At 44.1% G+C, this 21,413-nt stretch overlaps 1 protein-coding gene across 6 annotated transcripts in view; it reads left to right on the forward strand.

The window, feature by feature from the left end:
* The window catches only part of LOC115161257 (alpha-1,3-mannosyl-glycoprotein 4-beta-N-acetylglucosaminyltransferase A), a 69,351-nt gene that overhangs the window by 27,632 nt on the left and 20,306 nt on the right, over positions 1-21,413 (forward strand). For 4 of the 6 annotated variants that reach the window (XM_029712089.1, XM_029712091.1, XM_029712090.1 and 1 more), the window contains exons 2-3: positions 4,088-4,255; positions 7,484-7,624. In XM_029712089.1, the coding sequence (XP_029567949.1) occupies positions 4,088-4,255; positions 7,484-7,624 (309 nt within the window). Of the gene's footprint in view, positions 1-4,087; positions 4,256-7,483; positions 7,625-17,046; positions 17,366-18,211; positions 18,270-21,413 lie in introns of those variants that run through there. The other 2 variants (XM_029712094.1, XM_029712093.1) reach the window with 2 other exon arrangements.

A 21,413-nucleotide genomic window follows, 5' to 3' on the forward strand; every position in this document is an offset into this window, starting at 1 on the left:
CGCCTTTTCAGTTCTGCTCACATATTTTCTATAGGATTGAGGTCAGGGCTTTGTGATGGCCACTCCAATACCTTGACTTTGTTGTCCTTAAACTATTTTGCCACAACTTTGGAAATATGCTTGGGGTCATTGTCCATTTGGAAGACCCATTTGCGACCAAGCTTTAACTTCCTGACTGATGTCTTGAGATGTTGCTTCAATATATCCACATAATTTTCCTCCCTCATGATGCCATCTATTTTATGAAGTGCACCAGTCCCTCCTGCAGCAAAGCTCCCCCACAACATGATGCTGCCACCCCCGTGCTTCACGGTTGGGATGGTGTTCTTCGGCTTGCAAGCCTCCCCCTTTTTCCTCCAAAAATAACGATGGTCATTATGGCCAAACAGTTCTATTTTTGTTTCATCAGACCAGAGGATATTTCTCCAAAAAGTACGATATTTGGCCCCATGTGCAGTTGCAAACCGTAGTCTGGCTTTTTTATGGCGGTTTTGGAGCAGTGGCTTCTTCCTTGCTGAGCGGCCTTTCAGGTTATGTCGATATAGGACTCGTTTTACTGTGGATATAGATACCTGTGTACCTGTTTCCTCCAGCATCTTCACAAGGTCCTTTGCTGTTGTTCTGAGATTGATTTGCACTTTTCGCACCAAAGTACGTTCATCTCTAGGAGACAGAACCCGTCTCCTTCCTGAGCGGTATGACGGCTGCGTGGTCCCATGGTGTTTATATTTGCGTACTATTGTTTGTACAGATGAATGTGGTACTCTCAGACGTTTGGAAATTGCTCCCAAGGATGAACCAGACTTGTGGAGGTCTACAATTTTTTTTCTGACGTCTTGGCTGATTTTCTTTGTATTTTCCCATGATGTCAAGCAAAGAGTCACTGAGTTTGAAGGTAGGCCCTGAAATACATCCACAGGTACACATCATTTTCTGGAATTTTCCAAGCTGTTTAAATGCACAGTCAACTTAGTGTATGTAAACTTCTGACCCACTGATATTGTGATACAGTGAAATAATCTGTCTGTAAACAATTGTTGGAAAAATGACTTGTCATTCACAAAGTAGATGTCCTAACCGACTTGCCAAAACTATAGTTTGTTAACAAGAAATTTGTGGAGTGGTTGAAAAAATGAGTTTTAATGACTCCAACTTAAGTGTATGTAAACTTCCAAATTCAACTGTATGTTTTGGGGCATATTTTGTTTGTTCGCACAGTTAATAAATGAGACCCCTGGGGATCAGTGGCTTTGAGACAATTTGATGTGACTGCTCTTCTCTGTTCTGTTCTGCCAATCATTCTATCCTCTCTCTTTATTTCTCTCTCCACACATGCTCTCAGCATCACACACATTCTCCATTTTCACTCTAATTGGGTACGACACAGCAAACAAAGCTCTAATGAATGTCTTGATTTATTTTGATTGTGCCCGTCTTAACATGTTGTATGGGAATTGTTCCCGTCCCCTACCCCTATACAGGGTATTGCCTTTTGCAGAGATGCCTGGTTCTCCAGAGGACACTAAAAGAACGAGGGAGGATGGAGAGGGTGAGAGAGAAGGGGGTAGAGGGTAAAAGAGAACATTTCAGCAGCAAGTTAACTCAGCCACCCACATCCACATAAATATTGCAACACATACACACTAATACTGTTCCTTATTAACAGTCATGATCACACCGTCAGCTGCATGAATCAGTGACTGAGTGTTAGTGTGGGAGGGGATATTGTGGGTTGAGTATGGGTGTGGGTTGAGTATGGGTGTGAGACTGGATATTGTGGGTTGAGTATGGGTGTGAGACTGGATATCGTGGGTTGAGTATGGGTGTGAGACTGGATATCGTGGGTTGAGTATGGGTGTGGGTAGAGTATGGGTGTGAGACTGGATATTGTGGGTTGAGTGTAGGTGTGAAACGACACACACAGCATGCAAGCGAACAATAATGTCATTAGTCGGTGTGTTGTGCTGCAATGTTATTATTGTGTGACTATTCTGGTTGAAAGAGCGTTGGGTCAAGTGGGATGCTGGTGGAAAGAGCGTTGGGTCAAGTGGGATGCTGGTGGAAAGAGCGTTGGGTCAAGTGGGATGCTGGTGGAAAGAGCGTTGGGTCAAGTGGGATGCTGGTGGAAAGAGCGTTGGGTGAAGTGGGATGCTGGTGGAAAGAGCGTTGGGTTAAGTGGGATGCTGGTGGAATGAATAATAAGCAAGTGTGTGTGTGTGTAAGGACAGTTTGAGGCTTGTCAGTGACCCTGTCCTGCCCTATCCCACCCTCATCACTACCTACCATGAACAAATAAACCACCTTCACATGAGTCACACTGACAATTATGACAGGATGGCACTGGAGAGAAGGGGGATGTAGAGAGTATTAGAGGAGGGGTCGAGGAAGGGAGGAGTGTACGGGAAATACAGTGAGGAGAAGAGGTAAAGGAGGGGGGGGCGGAATGGGGGAGGGGGCTGTAGCGGGAGGGAGGAATGAGAGGAGGAACGAGATGAGTGACCGGAGGAAGAGGAAAGAGACAGGTAGGGTGTAAGAGAAAGAGATGACAAGGAGGAAGAGGAAACAGGCGATAAGGGGACTAAAAAAGACAGAAGAAGAGAGGGAGTGGTTATCACTGCACTTAGGATGACAAGTCTTCTATTGACCCAAGGTTCCTCTCCACCCCTCCCCCACCTGCTCTAGTCCTGGGGAGAGAGGGAGAGAGCTCTTTGTTTGTTTGTTGTAAACATGTTATCCTCAAGGGGGAAGCGGTTTAGGAGCAGAGTCATCCATAACAACAGACACTTTTAACAACTCAATAGCTATGTGTGTTTTCAATCTAGAAAATAGAGTATGCCTGCTTGAAGCAGAGCCAGATTGGGTCTCAGAGCAATCTTTTGTCACAGGGTTTATTGCTTGTATTGGTTGTTGTTACTGTATAGTGATAAATCACATTGATGGGGGGTGTGAGTTTGCCCGTGTTCTGAAGATGCATAGAGGTTAAGCACTGCTAAGGGAGAAGTGTACTGCCCGCTCACAGAACAGTTTGGAAGGTTCTAACAGCACTTCATATTGCATTTTGTATTAGAAGGCGTTACATGACTATTAGCCTACACTGGGAGACAGTGTTGGACTAATGAGCAGAAGATCTAACCCTCTCTCTCTCCATCCCTATAGAGAGGTTGGACTAATGAGCAGAAGATCTAACACCCTCTCTCTCTCTCCATCCCTATAGAGAGGTTGGACTAATGAGCAGAAGATCTAACCCCCTCTCTCTCTCCATCCCTATAGAGAGGCTGGACTAATGAGCAGAAGATCTAACCTCTCTCTCTCCATCCCTATAGAGAGGTTGGACTAATGAGCAGAAGATCTAACCCTCTCTCTCTCCATCCCTATAGAGAGGTTGGACTAATGAGCAGAAGATCTAACCCTCTCTCTCTCTCCATCCCTATAGAGAGGTTGGACTAATGAGCAGAAGATCTAACCCCCTCTCTCTCTCCATCCCTATAGAGAGGTTGGACTAATGAGCAGAAGATCTAACCCTCTCTCTCTCCATCCCTATAGAGAGGTTGGACTAATGAGCAGAAGATCTAACCCCCTCTCTCTCTCCATCCCTATAGAGAGGTTGGACTAATGAGCAGAAGATCTAACCTCTCTCTCTCCATCCCTATAGAGAGGTTGGACTAATGAGCAGAAGATCTAACCCCCTCTCTCTCTCCATCCCTATAGAGAGGTTGGACTAATGAGCAGAAGATCTAACCTCTCTCTCTCCATCCCTATAGAGAGGTTGGACTAATGAGCAGAAGATCTAACCCTCTCTCTCTCCATCCCTATAGAGAGGTTGGACTAATGAGCAGAATATCTAACCTCTCTCTCTCCATCCCTATAGAGAGGTTGGACTAATGAGCAGAAGATCTAACACCCTCTCTCTCTCCATCCCTATAGAGAGGTTGGACTAATGAGCAGAAGATCTAACCCTCTCTCTCTCCATCCCTATAGAGAGGTTGGACTAATGAGCAGAAGATCTAACCCCCTCTCTCTCTCCATCCCTATAGAGAGGTTGGACTAATGAGCAGAAGATCTAACCTCTCTCTCTCCATCCCTATAGAGAGGTTGGTAGCGTACCAGAGGGAGTTCCATGCTCTGAAAGAGCGTCTCCGTGTGGCTGAGCACCGGACCCTACAACGATCCTCAGAGCTCAACAACATCCTGGAGCAATTCAGACGAGCCATTGCAGAGACCAACAGCAGCAAGAATGCTCTCACCAACTTCTCAGGTACACACACACACACACACACACACAAATCCATCCATCCATGATGGATCTACACACGCCCGACACACATCCAGGATGGATCTGCACACACCCGACACCCATCCATGATGGATCTACACACACCCAGGATGGATCTACACAGATCCAGGATGGATCTACACACACCCAGGATGGATCTACACACACCCAGGATGGATCTACACACGCCCGACACACATCCAGGATGGATATACACACACCCGACACACACCCAGGATGGATCTACACACACCCAGGATGGATCTACACACGCTCCAACACCCATCCATGATGGATCTACACACACCCAGGATGGATCTACACACGCCCGACACCCATCCATGATGGATCTACACACACCCAGGATGGATCTACACACACCCAGGATGGATCTACACACACCCAGGATGGATCTACACACGCCCGACACCCATCCATGATGGATCTACACACACCCAGGATGGATCTACACACACCCAGGATGGATCTACACACGCCCGACACCCATCCATGATGGATCTACACAGACCCAGGATGGATCTACACACGCCCGACACACATCCAGGATGGATCTACACACACCCGACACACACCCAGGATGGATCTACACACGCCCGACACACACCCAGGATGGATCTACACACGCCCGACACACACCCAGGATGGATCTACACACGCCCGACACACACCCAGGATGGATCTACACACACCCGACACACACCCAGGATGGATCTACACACGCCCGACACACACCCAGGATGGATCTACACACACCCGACACACACCCAGGATGGATCTACACACACCCAACACACATCCAGGATGGATCTACATTTACTAGCTTCTCAGGATACCGATCACAATATACACACACATAAAGACCCATTCAAGCTGAATCCCTCCTTTGGGAACTCTGCCATTAATGTAGAAGAGATAATAGACTGGATCATTCAGTTCTCCTCCTATCTAATAGTGCCTTCCCCCTTAGTCTTACTGCTGCTCTCAGGCTTCAGACCATCTCCATCCTAACCAGGCCTTTAGTCATGCTAGACTTGAATTAACATCATGCTCTACTCCTCCCCTCCACCCGGGACTTTGCTCTGAATGGAATTGTTCTACTCGTTCTGCTTCTATGATTCCGTTTTTTCTCAAACATTCTGCAAATTCTATAATGACTGATTCTCAACCGGAGGTGATTACCACAACAAATGACTCCAAAGAGAAGACGTGGATATACGTGTATGAATTAAATTCTGTATCTCCACATGGTTTAAACGAAGAACTAGATTTCACCTCATTCCTATAGGCCACATTTTAGACTGTTAAACAAGAAGACTGTCCATAGCAGATTTTGCAAATCGTTTGAGTCAGTCCCACATATTTATGAACAACTGAGGCTGATACCCTTTGTAGTAAGATATCTCATGAAATGATATATTGTATCCAAGTTAGCAGACACCTACAGTACCAGTCAAAAGTTTGGACACACCTACTCATGAGGTAGTCACCTGGAATGAATTTCAATGTACAGGTATACCTTGTCAATTTGTGGAATTTATTTCCTCCTTAATGCGTTTGAGCCGGTCAGTTATGTTGTGACAAGGTAGGGGTGGTATACAGAAGATAGCCCTATTTGGTAAAAGACCAAGTCCATATTATGGCAAGAACAGCTCAAATAAGCAAAGAGAAATGACAGACCATCATTACTTTAAGACATGAAGGTCAGTCAATCCTGAACATTTCAAGACCTTTGAAAGTTTCTTCAAGTTCAGTCACAAAAACCGTCAAGCGCTATGATGAAACTGGCTCTCATGAGGACCGTCACAGGAAAGGAAGACCCAGAGTTACCTCTGCTGCAGACGATAAGTTCATTAGAGTTACGAGCCTCAGAAATTGCAGCCCAAATAAATGCTTCAGAGAGTTCAAGTAACACACATCACAACATCAACTGTTCAGAGGAGACTGCGTGAATCAGGCCTTCATGGTCTAATTGCTGCAAAGAAACGACTACCAAAGGACACCAATAAGAAGAAGAGACTTGCTTGGGCCAAGAAACATGAGCAATGGACATTAGACCGGTGGAAATCTGTCCTTTGGTCTGATGAGTCCAAATTTGAGATTTTCAGTTCTAACCGCCAAGTCTTTGTGAGACGCAGAGTAGGTGAAGCATGGAGGAGGAGGTGTGGGGGAGCTTTGCTGGTGACACTGTCAGTGATTTATTTAGAATTCAAGGTACACTTAACCAGCATGGTTACCACAGCATTCTGCAGAGATGCACCATCCCATCTGGTTTGCGCTTAGTGGGACTATCAGTTGTTTTTCAACAGGACAATGACCCAACACACCTCCAGGTTGTGTAAGGGCTATTTGACCAAGGAGAGTGATGGAGTACTGCATCAGATGACCTGGCCTTCAATCAACCGACCTCCATCCAATTGAGATGGTTTGGGATGAGTTGGACCTCAGAGTGAAAGAAAAGCAGCAAACAAGTGCTCAACATATGTGGGAACTCCTTCAAGACTGTTGGAAAAGCATTCCAGGTGAAGCTGGTTGAGAGAATGCCAAGAGTCTGCAAAGCTGTCATCAAGGCAAAGGGTGGCTACTTTGAAGAATTTGTTTAACACTTTTTGGGGGGGTTACTACATAATTCCATATGTGTTATTTCATAGTTTTGATGTCTTCACTATTATTCTACAATGTAGAAAATAGTAAAAATAAAGAAAAACCCTTGAATGAGCAGGTGTGTCCAAACTTTTGACTGTTACTGTAAGTCAATTGATTCATGAATTACCCTTCGTGCCCGCTCTCATACCCTATAATTCTGTATTTCTTTGTAACTAACTTTGTCTACAGGTAGACCATAAAAGCCACATCCCTGATTGGCAGATTAATGACAACCCTGATTTTGAAGCACCAGCTACTCATCAGTTCTTTACAAATGCTCTTTTGAATTCAAATAAAATTGTACCTACACACTGAAGAAGGCTGCAAAGCCATAATGTCTGTTTACGCAATGCGGTGAAAATAATAAAACATTTTAAATGAAGTAAGCTTTATGCGCCATCTTTTTGAGTGCGGACCCATTACCCTTTTATCTGTCTGAATGTGTGGGTTTAACACAACAGCCAAGCTTCTGGGAGAGTGTGATGGTCCCCTTTTCTCAACCATTCTACCAGTTGTAACTCCGATTCCTTCCTGTATCTCTGTCAGATGAGACCCAGAAGCTGCTGAAGGAGCTGGCCAGTAGGAAGCCTCTCCAGGTGCCAAACATCTACCACCACCTGCCTCACCTGCTCAAAAATGAGGGCAGCCTGCACCCCGCTGTCCATGTCGGCCTGGGCCGTACCGGAGGTGAGAAACACACACACGCATACAGGCCAGCACGCACGCACACTGCCTCTGTTTCCCGCCCTCTCAGTCCATGCTTCTTTTGTCATAACAGTTCTTACGTGGCCTGTGGCCTGGCTGATGCATGTATTGTCAGCCCTGTTCTAGGCTTGTGTGTTCTCTATGGCTGTTCTAGGCCTGTGTGTTCTCTATGGCTGTTCTAGGCCTGTGTGTTCTCTATGGCTGTTCTAGGCCTGTGTGTTCTCTATGGCTGTTCTAGGCCTGTGTGTTCTCTATGGCTGTTGTAGGCCTGTGTGTTCTCTATGGCTGTTCTAGGCCTGTGTGTTCTCTCTGCTCTAGCGTGTAAGGTTGTGTTACACAGCCTCCCATCAGGACCTTTGAGCTCACAGCACGTGTGTGTGTGTGTGTGTGTGTGTGTGTGTGTGTGTGTGTGTGTGTGTGTGTGTGTGTGTGTGTGTGTGTGTGTGTTACTTCAGGCATAGATATGAGCGATTAGTCCCTCCATTGTAGCTGGGAGGCCAAGCTAGGTTCCAATGTCACTCAGTCCCCTATTATCCCACACAGCTCGACCCCATTCTCACCAGTCACCATATCACATTCTCTTTAAAGGTTAGGTAGCATAAACATAACCGCATGTGGACAACAATTCTCTTTAAAGGTTAGGTAGCATAAACATAACCGCATGTGGACAACAATTCTCTTTAAAGGTTAGGTAGCATAAACATAACCGCATGTGGATAACAATTCTCTTTAAAGGTTAGGTAGCATAAACATAACCGCATGTGGACAACATAACATATGGATTTGCTTTAGAATACGAATCAAAATTCCCAATGCAAAGTTACACCTCACTTTAAACATAAAACTGATCAGAGTTACACCTCACTTTAAACATAAAACTGATCAGAGTTACACCTCACTTTAAACATAAAACTGATCAGAGTTACACCTCACTTTAAACATAAAACTGATCAGAGTTACACCTCACTTTAAACATACAACTGATCAGAGTTACACCTCACTTTAAACATACAACTGATCAGAGTTACACCTCACTTTAAACATAAAACTGATCAGAGTTACACCTCACTTTAAACATAAAACTGATCAGAGTTACACCTCACTTTAAACATACAACTGATCAGAGTTACACCTCACTTTAAACATAAAACTGATCAGAGTTACACCTCACTTTAAACATAAAACTGATCAGAGTTACACCTCACTTTAAACATACAACTGATCAGAGTTACACCTCACTTTAAACATAAAACTGATCAGTTACATCTCACTTTAAACATAAAACTGATCAGAATGCCGGGTGTGACGTAATATGGAGGCCGCTGGCCACTTCCCTATAATAAAAACTCCAACAGAAATAACTTCACATTTTTAACTTGTTTGCAATAACATTTTCAGCCAACTAACAAGCAGAATGTATTGTTACTGTAACATACGCAATGAGTCAAGAAGCGGGTGCAGAAAAATAGTTTAATATTAAGACGAGGCAGATGAACAAAACAGGAGTAGCGTACTGGCCGTGAAAAAGCAATACTGCCTGATGACTTGGGCTACAGAGGGCTAAATAAAGGGAGAGCAATCAAGGTGATGAGGTCCAGGTGTGAGTAATGATGAGGAGCAGGTGTGCGTAAGGATGATAGCCAGGGCCGGTGGTTAGTAGACCGGCGACGTCGAGCGGGAGTAGGCGTAACCGTTACAAATCCACTTGCAAGGTTGCTAGCCATACCAGCCTGCTAACGTTACCCCTACCAGCCTGCTAACGTTACCCCTACCAGCCTGCTAACGTTACCCCTACCAGCCTGCTAACGTTACCCCTACCAGCCTGCTAACGTTACCCCTACCAGCCTGCTAACGTTACCCCTACCAGCCTGCTAACGTTACCCCTACCAGCCTGCTAACGTTTCCCCTACCAGCCTGCTAACGTTACCCCTACCAGTCTGCTAACGTTACCCCTACCAGCCTGCTAACGTTACCCCTACCAGCCTGCTAACGTTACCCCTACCAGCCTGCTAACGTTACCCCTACCAGCCTGCTAACGTTACCCCTACCAGCCTGCTAACGTTACGTTATCACTGCATGAGTCAGCCAGTTGCAATCTTCACCTAGCTTACAGCTACATTAAAGTAAACCAAAGTTTTGTAAATACATAGTTATCAAATAATGTTACGAGTATATGCAGTTATCTTAGCCAGCCAGCGAAAGTTGTTCTTACTTTTACCCCTTTTTCTCCCCAATTTTGTGGTTTCCAATTGGTAGTTAGTCTTGTCTTATCGCTGCAACTCCCGTACGGACTCGGGATAGGCGAAGGTCGAGAGCCATGCGTCCTCCCGAAACACAACCCTGCCAAGCCACACTGCTTCTTGACACACTGCTGGTTTAACCCGGAAGTCAGCTGCACCAATGTGTCGGAGGAAACACCGTCCAACTGATGACCGAAGTCAGTTTGCAGGTGCATGGCCCGCCAGAAGGAGTCGCTAGAGCATGATGAGACAAGGACGTCCTGGCCGGCCAAACCCTCCCCTACCCCGGACATCGCTGCGCCATTCCAGAGGCTTTAAGTTCATCATTTTAACCTACTAACTAGCCTAGTTAGCCAACCACCACGGTCAACATAGCTAAGTAGTGAGCCAAGGAAACAACTAGTGTAGCACAGGTCCCAACCAACAGAACACAACGACACAGCAACAGCAACAACAACAACAACAACAACAACAACAACAACAACAACAACAACAACAACAACAACAACAACAATCCAGCAGATAGAAATTAGAGAGAGCGGAGAATTACCGATTGACAGCTGAGTTAACTACCAAAGTCACAGAAGAGCCAAGGAGAGGCCGTTTCACCAGCCGAGGGAGAGTCAGCTAATCCAATCGTGATATAGTGAGGTAAATCCACACAGAATTTACCCGATTTATCTCCATCACTGCTGACACTCGTGATGTACCGGTAGGTCGGTACGAAATACAGGTTGCAGGCTTCACACTCGGCACAGCACCTGGTTTCAATCAGTCGCGTACCAAATCCTGCATTCCGCTGGTTATACATACTAAGCCATCGAAGTCCTCTGGGTTGAAATGAGCACCACATACAGTAGACGTGCTCACTGTCCCAATACCCCAATCCGCTCGCTTCAACCATACAAACCGGTCCAACTTCAAAGCTAGCTTCTCGTTTTTGGGCCACAAATGAGTCGTTACACCGTCCTTGTGGGTATTACTGCAATATGTGGGTATTACTGCACTAACGACGAACAACGGAAAACTGCTACAGCGCTCGCTCGACTACCAAACGCACAGGAAAAGAGGAAATGCAGTTTTTCACATGAATTTATATGGTTTCTTCTTCGTGGATGTACGTAGTAGCTCACCAGCGCCAGCACTTGGTTTGGAATGTAATTACATGCTAGCATGGATAGTAGCTGACGTTAGCCAGCTGGAACTAGCTCGGTAGCACCGGTTCTCCATATGACGTCGAGAAATCATGCATTGTGGGTAGTTCCGAAGATATCCTGAAATAAGTTAATAAATATATGTAAAAAAAAAAAAAAAACCCGCTAAAACATAAATATGTTTGTAGTTGTAGTCACGATCTGGTTACCTATAACTAAGTTACTAAGTGTTTGACCACACTGTGTTGTTACTTTGGTGAGTAAAAACCAATGCGTACTACCCTTTAAGATGATTATGGGCGGGGTGGGTGTTTTTGTGTGTGGCTTGTGTGTTAGACAGGGTTTAGGAGGATGAGCCGGGTCAAGGACTGGGAAGTAAGGCAAGGCAAGGTGAGGAGAGTGTTAAAAATTGGGGACTTCCCAGTGACTAGACAGGCTTTAGGGAGGACAGACCATATTATAAAGGGTAGAGAACACAGATTGGCAGTTTGGAACAAACACACAACACTGTGTCCCCTCTCTCTCTCGTCTCATAAAAGCCCAGTGACCTATCAGTATGAGGTTTTTCCAGATGGACCCAGAGACAAAGACAGAAGAAAACAACAATTTCTCCTTTTTCTATATGTGCGTGTGTGTTACCTGTGTGTTACCCGTCGACGTGGTCTTTCAAGGCTCTATGTCAGGTTTGTCTTGGAGGTAGAGGCTCTGATCCTCTGATGAGGCTTCTGTAGACATCTTACAGATGATGCCGTCTCCTTTGTTGCCCTTCATTTAGTTTAGCCTCAGAGTTGTCTGTGTGTTTGGGTGTGGTGAGGGAGAGAGAGGGGTGGTCTTACTGCATGGACACGTTGTTGTTGTACTGCTCTACTGACAAGCCTCTGGGTTAAGATGAGACTAGTGACTGATAACAAGCCTCTGGGTTAAGATGAGACTAGTGACTGATAACAAGCCTCTGGGTTAAGATGAGACTAGTGACTGATAACAAGCCTCTGGGTTAAGATGAGGCTAGTGACTGATAACAAGCCTCTGGGTTAAGATGAGGCTAGTGACTGATAACAAGCCTCTGGGTTAAGATGAGGCTAGTGACTGATAACAAGCCTCTGGGTTAAGATGAGACTAGTGATAATTACTTGGTTTAGGATCAAGAGCACTTTCTCACTTTCCCTCATCTCTCTCTCTCATGTCTCTCTCATCTCTCTCTCATGTCTCTCTCATCTCTCTCTCATCACTCTCTCCCTCTCTCTCTCTGTTAGGGTTATTTATTTATAGCAGTGTAAATTGGGACATCACGCATGCTTCTGCCTGCCCACCACCTTCAGAGTGAGCAGGGGGTTACTGAACGAATGCGGAGCGAGAGATGGAGTTAAAAAAAGGAAAGTAGAAAGATGGAGTAGGAGGGATTTCTCTCCCCAGCCTGTCTTTTATGACTCATAGGGAACATAATGACTTATTGTATCTATTCATATTAATTCCGCTTTTTTTTGTCCATTTGTCTACGGTTTGTATGTTCTATTTTCATATAATAGTTTGGGAATGAGTGGTGTAAACCAGTGGTATTCAACCAGGGGTATTTAACCAGGGTTCCACGGGCCCAGGGGGTCCGATAATATATATAGGGCATTTGGAAAGTATTCAGACCCTTTGACTTCTTCCACATTTTGTTACTTTACAGCCATATTCTAAAATGGATTAAATTAGTTTTTCCCCCTCATCAATCTACATACAATAGCCCATAATGACAAAGCAAAAACAGTTTTTTTTAAATCTTTTTGCAAATTTGTTACAAAAATTAAAAACTGAAATCACATTTACATAAGTATTCAGATCCTTTGCACAGTACTTTGTTGAAGCACCTTAGGCAGCGATTACAGCCTTGAGTCTTCTTGTATTTGGGGAGTTTCTCCCATTCTTCTCTGCAGATCCTATCAAGCTGTCAGGTTGGATGGGGAGCGTTGCTGCACAGCTATTTTCAGGTCTCTCCAGAGATGTTAGATCTGGTTCAAGTCCGGGCTCTGGCTGGGCCACTCAAGGACATTCAGAGACTTGTCCCGAAGCCACTCCTACGTTGTCTTAGCTGTGTGCTTAGGGTCATTGTTCTGTTGGAAGGTGAACCTTCGCCCCAGTCTGAGGTTCTGAGCGCTTTGGACCAGGTTTTCATCAAGGATCTCTCTGTTCTTTGCTCCGTTCATCTTTGCCTCGATCCTGACTAGTCTCCCAGTCCCTGCCTCTGAAAAACACCCCCACTGCATGATGTTGCCACCACCATGCTTCACCGTAGGGATGGTGCCAGGTTTCCCCAGACGTGACGCTTGGCATTCAGGCCAAAGTGTTGAATCTTGGTTTCATCAGACCAGATAATCTTGATTCCCATGATCTGAGAGCCTTTAGGTGCCTTTTTGCAAACTCCAAGTTGGCTGTCATGTGCCTTTTACTGAGGGAGTGGCTTCCGTCTGGCGACTCTACCATAAAGGCCTGATTGGTCGAGTGCTGCAGAGATGGTTGTCCTTCTGGAAGGTTCTTCCATCTCCACAGAGGAACTCTGGAGCTCTGTCAGAGGGACCATCAGGTTCTTGGTCACCTCCCTGACCAAGGCCCTTTCTCCCCCATTGCTCAGTTTGGCCGGGCGGCCAGCTCTAGGAAGAGTCTTGGTGGTTCCAAACTTCTTCCATTTTAAGAATGATGGAGGCCACTGTGTTCTTGGGGACCTTCAATGCAGCAGAAATGTTTTTGGTACCCTTCCCCAGATCTGTACCCCGACACAATCCTGTCTCTGAGCTCTACAGACAATTCCTTCGACCTCATGGCTTGGTTTTTGCTCTGACATGCACTGTCAACTGTGGGACCTTATACAGACAGGTGTGTGCCTTTCCAAATCATGTCCAATCAATTGAATTTACTACAGGTGGACTTCAATCAAGTTGTAGAAACATCTCAAGGATGATCAATGGAAACAGGATGCACCAGAGCTCAATTTTGAGTCTCATCGAAAAGGGTCTGAATGCTTACGTAAATAAGGTATTTCCGTTTTTTTTACATTTTTTTATTACGTTTTCAAAAAAAGTCTAAACCCTGTTTTCACTTTGTCATTATGGGGTATTGTGGGTAGATTGATGAGGAAAAACAATTAATTTAATCCATTTTAGAATAAGGCTGTAACGTAAGAAAATGTGGAAAAAGTCAAGGGGTCTGAATACTTTGCGAATGCACTGTATTTATAGTGTTTTTTTTGTTGTTTTTTTTACAAAGTGGGAAAAATGTTTTATGTTTTTATTAATATCGCTAGCAACAACATTTGAAAAGAGGAGAATACCTTCTTTCTAATGATGTCAATTTTATTTCTCAACTCCTAGTTTTGAGAAAATTATACTCATCGTAGCCAATTACGCTCACTGGAGTATCTGACATACAACGTTAATGGAATTACGCTGTGACTGATTTTCACTAGAAATGTATGCCAAACAAAAACCATTGAATTCAAAGTTTTAAAAAAGCATTCAACTCTATGCACAATTATTACTTTGACATTTATTGGAAATACTGTGCAGATGCAAAGTTTGTCAACAGAATAAAACTGAGTGAGATTTTACCATAATTCTGTTACCAAACTTTGTATCTGAGCTGTTCTTCATGTAAATTTGTTTTTGTCAAATGTTCTGTGTAAATTTTTAAAGGCCCAGTGCAGTCAAAAACGTAATTTGCTGTATTTTAAATATATTTCAACACTGAGGTTGGAATGATACTGTGAAATTGTAAAAATTATGATAATGCCCTTTTAGTGCAAGAGCTGTTTGAAAAGACCGCCTGAAATTTCAGCCTGTTGTGGTGGGATGGAGTTTTGACCTGCTTGGTGACATCACCTGGTAATAAATGAGTTAATAGACCAGTAAGAAAGAGTTCCAAGCCTCTCTGCCAATAACCGCTAGTTTTCAGTTTTCCCCTCTCCTAGACAGTTTTATCTAAATTCTTGCTTGAGAAATTACTCTTTGCTAAAAAGCGATTTTTGTTTCTTTTTTACCATTTTAATTGTAAACAATTACATTAAGTTACTTAATTGTTACCCAGAAATGATTTGATGTTGAGATTAAAATGGCTGCATTGGACCTTTTTAAAAGCAGTCCTTGTGCATAGAGTTCTAGGGTTTGAAATCAATGGTTTTTGTTTGGTGTACATTTTGTTTAAATAAAAAATCAGAGTCTTAGCGTTATTCCATTATCATGGAAATGCCCCATAGACTTTGAAAAGCACCTGCGAATAGGCTACCAGCGAGACAAGTGCCGCTGGCTGCTGGAAAGCTTTCTTGTAACTTGGACATACATTTTTGCCAACACATGGCTAACTTTTGTTTAACCAGCTAAACAGCTGCTCTTTGCAAAAATGTGTTTTGAAATGTTGATTACTTCTTCTTGCCATTATCATTCACCTGATAACAAGACGTGACGTGTGATGGGGGTCCCTGGGTTGCCGGTATGCCTGGGAGGGGCTCCCTGGACAAGGACTGGTTGAAAACCCCTGGTATAAACAGATGGGATTGCCATGTAGCCTTATATTTGAGTGTTATGCACTAGCCTAGCTAGCCGATAGCAAGGGGGAGCTGATAGCCTTCAGGTCCATTCAGCACTACTGGTACTGAATCTGATGTCTGAGAGTCTTAGGATCTAAACTCACACACAATACTCTTCTCTATCTCTACTAGGCCTTTCTAAACACACACACGTCAGTCGGTCCGTTCTGTCTCTGTGCGGACGTCAGATCACCAATCACCATTTACTTGTCTGTCAGAGGCACAGATGGATGTGATAATCAGGGTTATTTTCTGAGGGGGATGAAGGGGTTGAGTGATGGCATAAGAAGTCTCTCCCCCCTCCCTTTAGCTTCTTGTATTTTCTGTCTCACTGTCTCCCTCCCCCCTCTTTCGGTCACACTCTCTCCATCCCTCCATCATCAGTCTGTCTGTCACGATCTCCCTTTTTTTCTCCCTCTCAATTCAATTTCAATTGAAGGGCTTTATTGGCATGGGAAACATATGTTTACATTGCCAAAGCAAGTGAAATAGATAAACAAAAGTGAAATAAACAATCAAACATTTACACTTCCAAAAGTTCTCTCTGCCTTTTATTTTCTCTTTTCTTTCTCTCTCTCTTTTTCTCTCCTTTCATCCTCGACCTACTTTCCTGGTTCTGTGTGTCTCTGTGCTGGGTGGAGAGACACAAAGCAAACCGAGGACCGATTCTCCACGCTGCACAGATCACACGCCACCATTCTGACACTTTCATCTCCCCCTTCACTCATTCATTCACTCTCTTTCAGTCTGTTTATTGTGCCTCCCTCTTCCCCCATGTTTTCCAATGTTTGTCTCTAGAGCTAGCCCCATAAGAGATTAAACACACACACACTCCGTTGTTCTCTCACTCCTGGTGTGGTTGGATATTTTTTTTTGGGGGGGGGGGCAAAGCAAATATATGCAAATATTTTCCTGTTTTTCTGCCCTCTAATTTGAATATTTTGAAAGACAAACGTCTCCGGTCTAAGATAAAGATAGGGAGGGAGCGAAGGAATATATGTGCATAATGATCTGCTTGTCATTGTGTCAATAAGGAGAAAACACTGCATGAAACCACCTTTACGTTCAGTTAAGACACACACTCTCCCTCATAAAGACAGACTCTCCCTCCCTCTCTTTCTCCCAAACACATACACACTGTTCCCAACTTTAAAAGCGTTAGGCACCAAACAGAATGTAAGGAGCACCAAAAATAGTATTTTTTATACTTTAGGTTTCCATTAGGCCTATATGAATCCTATCTTTGATACATCTCATGAGTAGCACATTTTCTTAGACCTACTGTCAAGTTACCAGGTTGTTAGCTAGCTAGGTAACATGACTGAACAAAGTTGTTTATCAAACCAATAATTAGTGTCCGGATTTAGTTTAAAAAAGGCCCTCGACATGGTTTGTGAAATATCAAACGAGCTCGACATCGCGCAGAAAGAACAAAAGGTATGTCCGGTAATATTTGTAACCGTTTGAGATAGAGATGAGACGTTTTCTTTCCTGTAAAGCTGCAGACATGCCTCTTGTAAAATGGGGTTTCCTCTCTGCGTGACGGTGAATTTCCAAAGCCTATCAGACTGGCCTGTACTGAGTACAGTGTATTCTTGGTTATACATTGTATACTTTCATCCCTGGTATCAACTTTTCTCGCTCTGTACGCTGCTCCAATGTATCAAATGTAAGAACAGAAGACTGACCAGGTTCTGCATCGCCCCTGGCCGTCACGGCTAAATGACATTTTAAAAACGGATGCAGGAAAAGGGACGGAGAGAAGCAGGTGAGTGGTGTCTGGAAGGGGCTACGGCTGGCGGGGTACGGCTGGCGGGTTTCGGCTGGAGGGCTACGGCTGGCGGGGTACGGCCGGCGAGCTACGGCCGGCGGGCTACGGCCGGCGGGTTTCGGCTGGCGGGGTACGGCTGGCGGGTTTCGGCTGGAGGGCTACGGCTGGCGGGGTACGGCTGGCGGGCTACGGCTGGCGGGCTACGGCTGGCGAGCTACGGCTGGCGGGCGGCGGGCTACGGCTGGCGGGCTACGGCTGGCGGGCTACGGCTGGCGGGTTTCGGCTGGCGGGGTACGGCTGGCGGGGTACGGCTGGCGGGTTTCGGCTGGCGGGGTACGGCTGGCGGGTTTCGGCTGGAGGGCTACGGCTGGCGGGGTACGGCCGGCGGGCTACGGCCGGCGGGTTTCGGCCGGCGGGGTACGGATGGCGGGTTTCGGCTGGCGGGGTACGGCTGGCGGGCTACGGCAGGCGGGGTACGGCTGGCGGGTTTTGGCTGGCAGGCTACGGCCGGCGGGCTACGGCCGGCGGGCTACGGCTACCACACGTCATATGCACATGAAAGTGAAGTGGACTTTATGGAACTGGCGCATACATGAGACTAGTTGCAAAACTGACTTCATAAACATTTTTATAACAGGTGCCAGCGGGTTCTTTAGAATGGTAGAAATGTCGTAGTGATGGGTTTGTATTTCTGAGCTTTAACTATTATTAATCATTAGGTATAATAGCGACATGAGGTGGGCCATAATGAAGCTTGGGAGGGGCTGAGTGCAGGGGAATTGGTCACATGTGGCAGTACTGATAAGGGGAGGAACCGTTTAAGGCCCATATCACTCAGCTCCCAGCCTAGCAATAAGGATGCAATGTTTAGCGATAAGGAGGAGACTCCACCCAAAGTGGGGTATGTATACTACCACGGGTGGAACCATGTCCTTGTCTGTTCAGTTGTTCCATCCTTTGGGATCTTTGTTTAAACTTTCTTTAATCTTTCGTAGTGTCCGTCAAGTTATTACCCTGATAATTAGTACCATTTCATATGATACTACTGTTAGGTTCTACTGTATTCTAGAATGTTGGTATCATAAGTATCATGACGTTTTGGTACCGCGATATGACCGTGGTACCAGTATACTATGCAACACCAACACACACACTGTTCCCCAGTGAAAGAGATCCCTGGGCCTATTGTGTCAGTGTGGGACAAATGGAGGGATATGTCTTTAGTATTTCAGTGTGGTGTGGTTTTCAGGGGATCACCCCCTCTCTAAGGAAGATAATAGTCTGTCTGTATTCCCTAATCTACTCTCTCCCACAGAATACAACTGATAGCCAGGAGTATAACAATAGCTGCTGTCTCACCTCTCTCTCTCTCTCTCAATTCAATTTCAATTTAAGGGCTTTATTGGCATGGGAAACATGTTAACATTGGCTAAAGCAAGTGAAGTAGATAATAAATAAAAGTGAAATGAACAATAAAAATGAACAGTAACCATTAAACTCACAAAGTTTCAAAATAATAAAGACATTTAAAATGTCATATTGTGTGTATATATACAGTGTTGTAATGATGTACAAATAGTTAAAGTACAAAAGGGAAAATAAATGAACATAAATATGGGTTGTATTTACAATGGTGTTTTGTTCTTTCCAATCTGTAAAGTAATTATCTTTTTGTTTTTTTCTCATGATTTGGTTGGGTCTAATTGTGTTGCTGTCCTGGGGCTCTGTGGGGTTTGTTTGTGTTTGTGAACAGATTCCCAGGACCAGCTTTCTTAGGGGACTCTTCTCCAGGTTCATCTCTCTGTAGGTGATGGCTTTGTTATGGAAGGTTTTGGAATCGCTTCCTTTTAGGTGGTTGTAGAATTTAATGGCTCTTTTCTGGATTTTGATCATTAGCGGGTATCGGCCTAATTCTAGTCTGCATGCATTATTTGGTGTTTTCTGCATGCAGAGTCTCAATTTGGTGTTTGTCCCATTTTGTGAATTCTTGGTTGGTGAGCGGACCTTACAACCATATGGGTTCTATAACTGATTTAAGTATTTTTAGCCAGATCCTAATTGGTATGTCCATTTTTTTTGTTTCTTTTGATGGCATAGAAGGCCCTTCTTGCCTTGTCTCTCAGATCGTTCACAGCTTTGTGGAAGTTACCTGTGGCGCTGATGTTTAGGCCGAGGTATGTATAGTTTTTTTGTGTGCTCTAGGGCAACGGTGTCTAGATGGAATTTGTATTTGTGGTCCTGGCAACTGGACCTTTTTTGGAACACTGTTATTTTTGACTTACTGAGATGTACTATCAGGGCCCAGGTCTGGCAGAATCAGTGCAGAAGATCTAGGTGCTGCTTTAGGCCCTCCTTGGTTGGGGACAGAAGCACCAGATCATCAGCAAACAGTAGACAGTCACTCACAACCTGTATTCCGTCTTATGTAGCAACATTATAATTTTTTTTTTTTTTTTTTTTTTTACAGTGGATAAAAGTAGACTCAGAGCTACAAAATGGAATATCATACACAGCATTTTTGAGGAACAATGGGGAAAGTATTTCTACTTTGAAAGTTGATACACTTGTAAACTCACTTTTGAGAAAACGGCCTTTGAATGTTTTGGTACCTACTAGAGACCTCTCCTTTGTCTCCACCCACTCAGCATTGTTCACACCCTCTTAAGCCTTTGCCCCACCCATCTCTTTATGATTCACGTGTGAGGTCATGTGCTAAACATTGAGTAGTGTAGTAAAGATTTAGACTAAAAGTGGTAGTAGCCTACAATAAGGAAAAGTTCCAGGTAAACAAAGTGTCCAGAAAAAATATTGAATAAATATTAATGATGCTCACCCAGACACACTTGTCTAAATTGATGGGTCATGTGAAAGAAATGCTATAACCCCCAGCCATATCTAGTGGTGGAAAAAGTCATACTTGAGTAAAAGTATAAATCATTTCAAATTCCTTATATTAAACCAGATGGCACAATTATTTTATTTTTTTGACGGAGAGCCAGACACTCAGTCATAATTTACAAACGAAGCATTTGTGTTTAGTGAGTCCTCCAGATCAGAGACAGTAGGGACGACCAGGGATGTTCTCTTGATAAGTGTGTGAATTGGACAATTTTCCTGTCAAATGTAACAAGTACTTTTGGGTGACAAGGAAAATGTATGGAGTAAAAAGTACATAATTTTTTTAACGAATGTAGTGAAGTGAAAGTTGCCAAAAATATAAATAGTAAAGTAATGTACAGTTACCACAAAAAAAAGTATTTTTACTTAAGTACTTTACACCACTGCCAAAATGCCTTCACACCTGTACATTAGCATACTTTATACTGTTACACATGCACTTATCACATAGTATTCCATACGTAAGTTAAGGCCATGCAACCTGAGTTGAAACCTGAGTGATTAAAAAAATAAATAATAAGTTCAGTACTGTACATAAACAGATGCATGTGCCATATTTATGTGGTGGACACTTGATACAGTCACATGATATTGTTGTGGTATGTCACAAAATCACGTTATGACCACACCTCAATATTCATTTTATATATCAATATTTTGCTAAGTCTTGCTAAGAGGATGGTCTCTACAGAAGATGTAAACGGTACAGCTAAATGGTTACTTGCATAGCAGTAATATCAGAAATAGTGTCAATATAAATAGCATATATAGTATGTACAAGAACAATATCAATAACGATATCAGTGATATGCATACAATCAGGGGTAAAGTGGCTGAGCAGCAGAATAAAAACAAAATAGGAGCAGCAGCGTATGGTGTGTGTGTTAGGAGAGAGTCATGTGAATAGAGGCACTGCAGATAGTGCTGATGACTGGTCCGTCCGAACCACACATGAACAAGGGAATCTATATTCGGAGTCTGCTTCTGTCCTGCTCTTGACTTTGGTGCAGGGCATGTGATGTCCATAGCCTCTTCGTCGCAAAACTCCCTGATCTTCTCAAAAATATTTTTCTAGCCGTGTCCAGTCCAAGTGGCGCTTTTACAGGCAGACCATCTATGGGAGGAAGGATGTCAGCGTTGCACAGCA

This window comes from Salmo trutta, chromosome 24 (assembly GCF_901001165.1).
Source record: "Salmo trutta chromosome 24, fSalTru1.1, whole genome shotgun sequence".
In the NCBI taxonomy this organism is placed as follows: domain Eukaryota; kingdom Metazoa; phylum Chordata; class Actinopteri; order Salmoniformes; family Salmonidae; genus Salmo; species Salmo trutta.